Source organism: Gossypium hirsutum, chromosome D07 (assembly GCF_007990345.1).
Source record: "Gossypium hirsutum isolate 1008001.06 chromosome D07, Gossypium_hirsutum_v2.1, whole genome shotgun sequence".
In the NCBI taxonomy this organism is placed as follows: Eukaryota; Viridiplantae; Streptophyta; class Magnoliopsida; order Malvales; family Malvaceae; genus Gossypium; species Gossypium hirsutum.
This window is the reverse complement of record NC_053443.1, coordinates 25057575-25067512: the sequence shown is the minus strand read 5'-3', so window position 1 is coordinate 25067512 and position 9938 is coordinate 25057575. Positions and strand designations below refer to the sequence as shown.

The 9938-nt window shown below is 31.0% G+C and overlaps 1 protein-coding gene across 9 annotated transcripts; it reads right to left on the bottom strand.

The window, feature by feature from the left end:
- Positions 1–426: 426 nt before the first annotated feature.
- Positions 427–6730, bottom strand: LOC107954554 (uncharacterized). 9 transcript variants are annotated; one of them, XM_041096785.1, is made up of 8 exons: positions 6296–6730; positions 3779–5551; positions 3521–3682; positions 3314–3433; positions 3157–3233; positions 1801–1902; positions 1110–1176; positions 427–856 (listed from the first exon to the last, which is right to left on the bottom strand). In XM_041096785.1, exons 5-8 carry the CDS (start codon positions 3196–3198, stop codon positions 630–632), a joined length of 438 nt encoding a protein of 145 aa, XP_040952719.1. In that variant the 5' UTR covers positions 3199–3233; positions 3314–3433; positions 3521–3682; positions 3779–5551; positions 6296–6730; the 3' UTR covers positions 427–629. The 9 variants fall into 9 exon arrangements, with proteins under 9 accessions (XP_040952719.1, XP_040952720.1, XP_016745637.1 ...); XM_041096786.1 differs by having other exon boundaries at positions 3521–3735; positions 4062–5551; XM_016890148.2 differs by having other exon boundaries at positions 4062–5551.
- Positions 6731–9938: the final 3208 nt, after the last annotated feature.

Genomic DNA, 9938 nt, shown 5'->3' with positions numbered 1-9938 from the left:
AACAATATCGCCAGAATTTCACCAGAAAGCCATTGGAATTTGACAAACTTTTAAAACTAACCCAAATAAATGAAAAATAGTTTATAAACACAGTTTCAAGAAAATCTAAACAAAAGCTCACCTTAATCACTAAAATTTACCACGATTTTCACTTCCCCTTCCCTAAGACAAATACCGTAAAATAATATTTTTTGTTTACAAGAACCCTATAAAAATACTTATAAAGTTGGGTTTGATAAGAAAAAAATGGGGTAATGAACCACAAAATCATTTGGCTTTTAAAATAATAAATATTTAAAAATTGTGGGTATTACAAATATATATTAAAAAAAATTCTAATAATAGATTTAAATTTAATTTGTGATATTATAAAACAAAGGAATAAAAATTCTAAATGCTTTAATTATTAAAAAGAAAGAATGCATGGATTAGTAAAGTAATTTATTTCAAATTGATCAGCCTTAAAAGTTCGTCATTCAGTCCACACTAGAAAAAGAAAAGATCTATTGTTCTTAGTTTTGTTTTAACTCATTTATTCAAACCCTAAATAAAACCACACCATTGCAAAATAAGAGAAAGGCAGAACATAAACTTGCTGATCAACTGCACCCGCACCATCTTCTACTCATTTACTTCTTCTGTTTCTTAGCCTTTCCCATGTTACCACTGCTGCAACCTTCATTTGAAGCGTGGTTCTTCTCTAACTTCTTCTTTCCCGAAGCAGATTGCTTATCAGACTCCGCTGAACTCCACTCATCTAGAAACTCGAGCGAAGCAATGGGAGGCAACTCGAATGTTGAATCGCTTGAATCCGAGTCCGAGTCCGAGTCCGAGTCCTTGTCCTTCTCGGCTACATCTGTCAAAGACAACATAAATATCAACTCATTGGCTATTAACATTATGTACAAAGAATGTAGAATCAACCAACACTTCATCATGTTATCGTTTAAATATGCCTCATGGTTAATTGCAATGTAATTCTATCAAGTTCAAGCAGTACTAATGGCCTGTTTATGAAAGTAATACAATAGAGAGACTTGATACGAAAGAAAACAAAAAGCTCGGGATGGGACAGGGACATTAGATTAGTAAGAAAGTTTAGAACTTACTCTGAGCTACTTCAGGTGTGCTAGCTTTTTTCTTTGGTTTGCGGGGAGGTTTCCGGGGACAGAAATCCTACAACAAAGGATTAATGCAAAAGAAAACAAATCCAAACAAAAATAAAACTCAATTATTACTGCATGAAAGGAACAAATTTGATTATTTACACAAATTGGAAACATGTAGAAATATTAACGAACAAGGTCATTAATCACCGCATGGGTTTTAGTAGAAAAAGAAGGATTTTAAGAAAATATCCAGTAAGGATTACGGACTAAGGAGGTTAGAGAGGAAAAAATCTTAAATCAAATCTAAAGTGGAACATGACAGTAATGGCATATCTTTAAACAAAACTGAAGCAAGCCCAGAAACCAAGGCCTAAGCCACCTTTTAAACGCTAAGGATAATTGTCTTACACTACGTTGCATCCACTTTAGTTGGGGGCCTAAAATTCATGTTCAACCCTTATGAATATGGTAACCACCTATGTCGCTTCAGCTAATCATTTTTCATGAAGTACCCGTTTTCACTACTTATTTAGACAAGGTATGGGAATATGATCCCTCATATACTCTCCAAATATCTGAAAAAACTTGGAAAAAATTTAATGTACCTATGTCAAACACGTATCTGCGCATGACACACATTAATATATAAAATTCTTGATGACATCATAGGGGAAAATAAGTTTAAACTCACAGGAGAGTAGATGGAAAGCTTAGCAGCTTTTGCATAGTTCACATATCGCATGAGATCTTCATAGGTGTTGAACTTTTGCCCACTCTCAGGACATGTGTAGTACTGCAATAGCCAACCATTTAAAATCACCAGTCAATAAAATTTGTCTTCATACTATCTAATTTTCATCTAGGTTCCGTTTTTATCATAATCAATGTTACTACTACAGATTGTATGAAGAACACAACAAACAATCTAAATAGTCAAAAAAAGGATCAGCATTGCAAATGTAAATCTAGCAGCAAAGACCATAATAGGAGCTTGTTCCTAGCATGGTAAAAGCATTTTCTTTAACTCTTCAAGGAAGAGAAGACTGGAATTACTTTTCCAATAGAGGGATTCTTTATGGAACTCTGGCTTCACAAATGCCAAACCGCTAAATAACAATAATTGGTTCCACCAACATTCTTGCTTACCTATTGATGGGTATCTATTTACAAGGGTTCAATAAGAGATACAGATGATGGTGAGAAATTCCATATAAATGGAAGAAGTTAAACAGAAGGGAAAAAAATAAAGATCGAAGTGAGGATGCTGAAGGGTGCATGCAGTGGTATTTTGCAGAAAGCAGTCCTCTATTATTGTCTTAAAACTCTAAGATATATCATAGAGGTCAAGTAATAGCTTCGAAAGGGGGGATTTACAGTTCCCATTAGTATAGGGTACCTTTTTAGGCTAATTAGATCGGTCATTCAGATGGATAACCAATTTCGTCACAATGGTAACAACTAGCAAATATCCTAGATTTCTCTGCACAATCATAGATGACTACCTTCTAGGTCCAGAAATTTAGTTTAGACTCCAACTAAAGATAGATATCGTCTACCAAGAGAGGATCAATTGCCAATTTCAAAAGAATATTTCACACCGGCTAGATTTTTAAGATCTTTTCTATCATCTGATTTACATTCAAAAAATGGACTTCGATTTTAAAATTTTGTCAAGTGCATGCACTTACAAGGGAGTCAAAACTTTTTAAACCACCATATCACAATTCTGTCACTTTCTTGAAACAGAAAACTAAGGCTCATGCCTAGTAAATGCACGAGAAAATTGCATTCTTGATATTTCATATGAAGAAGTGACATGCATGCCTCTAAAAGAGCACACGACTTAACAGATTAGATAATAAAATCTAGAAAGGAAACACCAGATCTACTTAATCAGCCATCACTAAAACTGAGATATTGTTGAGCACTCAACAAGTTAATGCATGTAGAAAACTTGATTAAAAGGGTTGATATGTATCAGACTTCTTGTGCCAAAATCATATAGATCGTAGAGAGATAAACAAAGAACATGTAAATGCTCAATTACCGAAAGACTAGATCCATCCTTCTGCTCCTTAACAACCAGCATCCAGCGATCAGGAATTGGCCTTGAAGAATCCTTGTCTGCCATAGCAAAAATGGTGATTTCTCAAGAGTGCTTACAAGAATCCCCCTTTTTCTTCTGTGAGAGAAATAGTTCAGACCTCGGTTTTTTATAAGGAAAAAGTACTTAAAAGGCGATTCTCAGGAAGAGTAAAAATATTTCTAAAGCCACGTGTTCCCGTTCTTTCCACGTGTTCCATGAATGGAAATCTGTAACGTACCTGAAATGAAACGAAACCTACGTGATAAAAAACACTTTATTTGGATTTTCATATATGGAACACAGGTAAGAACATACGGATACTTACCATGTCTGATAAGATGATAGAGAACCAATGGATGTTCAAGGGGATACAGGCATATGGTAAAAACCAATGGACCAACGAAACAACTTCCATATTTACTTTTCAGAGGCAAATTGAGTAGCTTGTCTACAAGTGTGGTAAAAAGAGATGACTCCTCTTACAGCCCTTACAAATTAGACAAGACAGATTATCCCGCCAGGCAAAGAAAGATAATCAACCTAAGAGCAATAAAACAATAGATTATAGGAAATCATAACACACAAGGATCACTTCATCACAGCAGGCCACTGATGAAAAAGTCAAGTAGGAGCTTATCAGATTTAAAAGGGAAATCAAAGGCCTTGAATAGTTGCTTTTGACACCAGACTTTCCTGGGGCTCTTGCTAAGATAGATCATTCAGTCCTCTACTTGAGTCCTTCATGCCTTTGGACTCTTCTCTTTCCAATAACTTTATGCTTGTTCGCATAAGCAGAAAAGATAGCTATTGATAGAAAAAATGCTATTACCGACGAGGAAATGAACTGTTAAGTTTTGGATACTCACTAATTAATGCCATTTGATCTCCTAGACTTCAATCGATACAAGCAAATCAAGCTGAAACAGAGACACAGTGATAATAATTTACAAGCAACTGATCAAGAGAAAGAAAAATACCAATACAAACAATTCTCATCACAACCGATTGTGATATCACTCTGAAATTAGAAGGATCAAAATCAAGAGACTAGTTCCATTATCACCATCAGAAATGAAATCAGCATCATTATCATCATCAGTAATCCATCACCAGTCAAGAGAATAGAAAGGATAAAAGCTTTTGCTTCAACTATTAAGCAAATGCAAAAACACATAATGTATTGTGACTTGCTCATTGTCACAACTGATTACAGCGATTTGTACCTATAAAGAGTGATAATAAATATGACTGTTAATTGATTTGTTATTTTCCTTTTTAGGTATTCATTGTTGCTATTGCAGCAAAAAAAGGAAGCAAAGATTATAATATCCCGATGAATCTTTTCACTTTTAACATCTCTCACCTTGATAATACATAGTAAGTATTCCATTAAGAAAAAAAAAAGAAAGGGAAAAAACATCTCAAATGAAATTAGTAACAATCATAAAAAAACTGTAATAAGAAGCCAATAATTAATTGGAGAGACAAGGTAGTGAAATTATGAACGTGAGATTGTAAAAGCATTGATAATAGTAATAATGATAAACATATTTCCTTAGGGCAAAGTTTTCCATGAAATATATAGAAATCAAAAGTGAAGTAAAAGACAAAAGTGATAAATTCCATTCATTTCCTCTGTTTCAATTTGCAACTAGGCAGAAGTTGATAAGAGAGAGAGAGAGAGAGAGAGAAAGAGAGAAGGAACTTTGAAGGAAGTCAAAAGCACCACACCACATCATCTTGTTCCTTGATGAGATATCAAGTTATCTTACATCAATTCATTGATGAACAGCATTTCATCATAATCAAAACTGTTAATAGGTTTTCCTGGTGTTTCTTTGGCCAAAGTAAACACTTTTTTTTCCTTTATTCTTTCATATTTTTGGAATTGAACTTAAACTCACACTTAAACATGGCTATTGTTACCCCAGAGCTTCTAGCATGCTTGAAAAAGCTAAATGGGATACAAAAATTTGCAAAGTAACTGCTAAAAGTCCCACTATTTTGGTGATAATTGTCACATTCATGCTTTCACTAGCACAAATGACGTTTCCCAAGAGTATATATTAAATAATAACCAGTTTTTTGCTTCCTTGCCAAACCTATGCCAAAAATGGTCAATGCATCCATCCCTAAGTCTTAAAAGTTCAAAAGAACACCAAAGGGCCTAGCAGAGAAAGATGTTTGGAAGTTTGGTATGGCATAAAACAAAAACAACCTATTGAAGAGAAAACATGTCCATGATGAGTGCGGCTGCTGTGTCCACATCAACCACAACAATTTCGTCAGTATTTTCCTTTCATAGGTGCCCAAGTCACAGGCTTCACCTGATCAGGACACATGCCTAAATCTGAACCTGATAATCAGAAGGGCAAAGCTTAAGCCAAACAGGAGTAGATATAAGCAAACTGTAGAGGAAATTGAAAGAAACTAAGAAACTACAGAAAATTAAACGATCTATCAGGTAAAGGATTGGATAAGCACAATGTTGATAAGATAACTACAGTCACTTTGAACATGCAACTGACAACATAACATATTCTGCAAATTAGCTTGCAATGAAAAATAGAAAAGAAGATCCTCAAGTGATGCCCTACCAACTTCTACCAACTATTTTACCAGTTACAACCACAATGACAACCAACATGCATTTCAAATAATCTAATCTAAAACATATCCTAATAAAGAAGAATAACTTCAAATCTCCTATGTTTTAAAGAAGCATAAAATCTGAGCTAGTAACAGTAGCGGGCTATAAAAAATTTCAGATGATCTGATAAATACAAACACCAGATTGTCTAATATCCTTATTCAATATACGGGAACCATCCTTTATGATCTAAAACATTAAAGCAAAAAAAGTAGGAGAAAGCCTCATGAACGTTGAAAAGGGGCTACATTAGAACCTTTCAGAATGAGTAAAATTGTTTTCATAGCGTCGAAGCCAAATTATCATGATTTAAAAAGTTTTCCATGTTTAAAGATATGACAATTCATTCAAGTTAAAAAACGAAAAAAAATGAAAACCAGCAATTACAAAACCAATTAAGAAAGTTCATCAAAACCCATGTCAAATAACCAGTTAATAAGGATTGTATACCTCGAATTCTGCTTTCCTCCAAGGACAGTTGAAGCTTCATAGCAGCAGCCATAGTCGACAAAGTTAAATTAAAGTCTGTAGGGCAAAACTGGATGGGGGAGTAGGATTAATAAGAAAGGGTTTGAGGTAGAAAAGATAGCAGATATAAAAGCGTTTAGGCATTGTTGATAGAGAGAGATCATCATTAGAAAAAGAAAAAGTAAATATTTAAGTTTAGTTATTGAATCTTCATAGTAAAATCACAGAAAACCAGGAAAAAACCATCACTGAATCCATTTTTTCAGTCGGTCATCGGTGTAGGTGTAAACATCATTTTATCATCACAGTATCAACATACCACAAGCTCTCATAACTCATTAAAAAAGCTTTTAGCTCCTTTTGCCTTATAAAAAGGCATTTTTTAAAATTCAAAAATACAATTGCTAAATAAAAAATATTTTTAATAATAAAAGCATGAAGTATATTTGGTATTTATAATACAAACATGGAAATAATATGAATTTTACCATTATTTTTTAAAATCAAATGAAGCCTTGCATGTAGTATTCATCTGCGCAAAATTTGGAGAAAATGTCGATTTTAAAAATTATTTAGAGAAATGTATCATTTTTTCGATAGAGAACTGTTGAAAACACGTTTTATATGACATGTTTTCTGAATTTTTTGATAGTAAACAGTTGAATGTCACTAGTTTTATACTTAAATTTATTAATTAAAAAATTAAAACAAATGAAATAAAAAAATAAAAATTTACTTAGAATAAGAATTCAACTTAATCATATAACCAAATGAACTAATGTGTTAAATTAGTAATTAAAAATAAAAGCAAAGCTTGAAATAAAAATACAAATGTGAGTAGGAGAGAAATTGAACTTAAGATTTAAGGATAAAACCAGTAACATTTAATCATTGAACCAAATGAGCTAATATATAAAAAAAAATCAAAAAGTGCATCACCAAAATCAACCTATCTCTCTAAATATCGAAAAAACAATACATTTCTCAAAATATTTTTTAAAATTTAACCATTGATCCGAGTATAAATAGTGTTTGGACTTGCACCAATCGCCTTTCTAATTGTTTTAATTATATTGCATAAACATAAATTTAAGATAACCTACATAAATGATGACTAAATTATGTTTGTTTTTTTTTTGTTTGTTTTTTTGCCATTTAACTATCAAATGTTACATTATTATCATCAACGTTATCAAATTATAACATTTTGATCACTTATATCTATTAACAGTCATTACCCCTTTAATGAAATGGTGATATTATTTTTGTCACATAAGTTTCACTTAAACACAATATTTAAAACTTTTATGTTTATATTATTTTTGGTTCTTTTATTCTGTTTAAAACTCAAACATTTTATACTCTTTTTCTTCAATTGTTCATCACTGTCCTTGTGCTCTCCATTGCCAAGCTTAAATTCATTACCATTATCACCATTGCAGCAGCTGTCATAACCAATATCCCTAACTCTCACTACACCATCCTTAAGTACCTCTCTCCTCCACCATTAAACTATCATCACCTCCATCAACCAACTCCAATCAACAAATCATTCATCAACCATCATCATAGCACGTACCAACAACCTTGTTGTCGAAACTATTTTTATTTTTAGAAAAAAAACAAAAATTAGTTGTCAATGAAAATTTGGAGTCGCCACCAATCTTTTATTAAGGTATGATTGGATCACCTAAAAACGACTTTGGTCTACGAGTTTTAGAAAAACAGGTTCGGGAGTCAGTTACGTACGAGGAAGGATTAGCACCCTCGTAACGCCCAAAAATTGGTACCAAGTTGATTAATAAATGTCTTAATGTCGAGAGTTGAAAAATACGATCCTTAATTAAATTAAGTTATTTATTAAGACTTTCTCATTTAAAAAAAAAAAAGAAAATATCACACCCAATGCGTTAGGGCACAATATTTTATTCCTTTCAAGATGAGTTGGTCCAAAAAATTCGTGTAATAAAACTTAAGAAAATATTTAATTGTTTAAAATTTATGAAGAAATCGCAGCCCAATACGTTAAGGCACAATTTCCTAAAATCTCAAACATTCAATATTTCCTTTATTTTTTTTTTTAAAAAATCTTTATCTCGAGAAATCAACGTGTCACATCCAATACGTTAGGACACAACATATTGAATTCCCGATGACAAGTTTTATTTTGTTTGATCAAAGAGTAATTCTCGATTGTTAGATTTAACAAAGAAAATCGAAACTTAATACGTTAGGGCTCAATTTTCTTGAAAATCCTAAATTCGACTATTATCTCAATTTTGAAAATTTTAAAATCGAGTAAAAAATGACGTAATGTTACATTAAGTGTAAAATACAATAATAAATACAACAATGGCATAGAAATAAACAAAATTAATGTACATAAAAAACAACGACATGTAAAGTATCAAATGAATAAAATATAAATGAAAACACAAATCAATAAGCAAATGAAGGAAATAAAAAAATATAAAGAGAAAAAGAAAAAAAAAGGTACAAAATATATACATGGAAATTATGAAAACGTAAACATAACTTATACATAAAATTTTAGGGTTATAAAACTTATATATAAAATACGTAATGCATTTATGAAAACAAAAAAAATATATAAATATATACATATATGGAAATTTGAAATAAATAAAAATATAGTTAAAAATGAATACCATCTAAAAATATAGTATCCAAATAAATTTAAAAGTATATATTATATACAAAATACATCAAAATACATAAAATTATATATATTTAAATCAGTTATGCATAGGGATTGAAAAAAAATCATATAACAGTATATATATAATAGTACGTACAAAAAAAAGGTTGAAATAAATGAAGTATATAATAGAGTATTTTAAAAAGAAATAAATTATATATGAAATAAATGGAAACATGTAATCGATGATTTATTATGCATGTATAAGAAATAATTTGATATAAATTGTACCCGTATAAAAATATTATAAGAATATTTATTGTATAAATACTTAAATATAAAGTACTTAAATATAAAAATGGATTTAAAAAATATATTATAAAAAATAAAACCACAAAAAAAGCATATATTATGTTGAGTTAAATAAAAAAATAAAATAATAATATAAGTAAAACTCAAAATAATAGTGTATAATAGGATAATGTATATACAAAAATGAAAATATGGCCGAATATACCGCCAATAATAATAAAATAATTAATAAATTAATAAAAAAACAAATGCTAAAACAGATTAAATCACAATTGAATCTAAATTAATAAGAAAAGAATAGCATTATAAATAAGATGAGGGGCTAAAGTGTAATATACGGATTACATGGGGGCAGATTGGAAATATTTCCTCGCCCCTAAAACGCTGCACATTGCTCAGGATCTAAGTGAAACAAAAACAAAAATGTAAGCTGAAATTTAAAATAAATAAAATCTGATTTGAAAACACTACAAAATAAGAGGGATTAAATGCGCAAATTACCCAAAAGCACAATATAAAAGCTATCTATAACCCTAAAATCAGAATCTTTTCCATTCTCATTAAACCATAAAAAAAACTAAATCCTCTCACACTCTTCTGCCGCCTTCAAACCCAAAACTTCATTAGATCCCGATTTGGACGGAGTAAACGAGG

Bases quoted from the DNA above. Each gene is read 5' to 3' on its own strand.
- LOC107954554 (XM_041096782.1), bottom strand. From the start codon at position 3,240: ATGGCAGACAAGGATTCTTCAAGGCCAATTCCTGATCGCTGGATGCTG. The intron at 1,903-3,156 runs GTAATTGAGCAT...TGGCTATTGCAG, and splicing joins AGGATGGATCTAGTCTTTCG to TACTACACATGTCCTGAGAG. The intron at 857-1,109 runs GTAAGTTCTAAA...TGTCTTTGACAG, and splicing joins CACACCTGAAGTAGCTCAGA to ATGTAGCCGAGAAGGACAAG.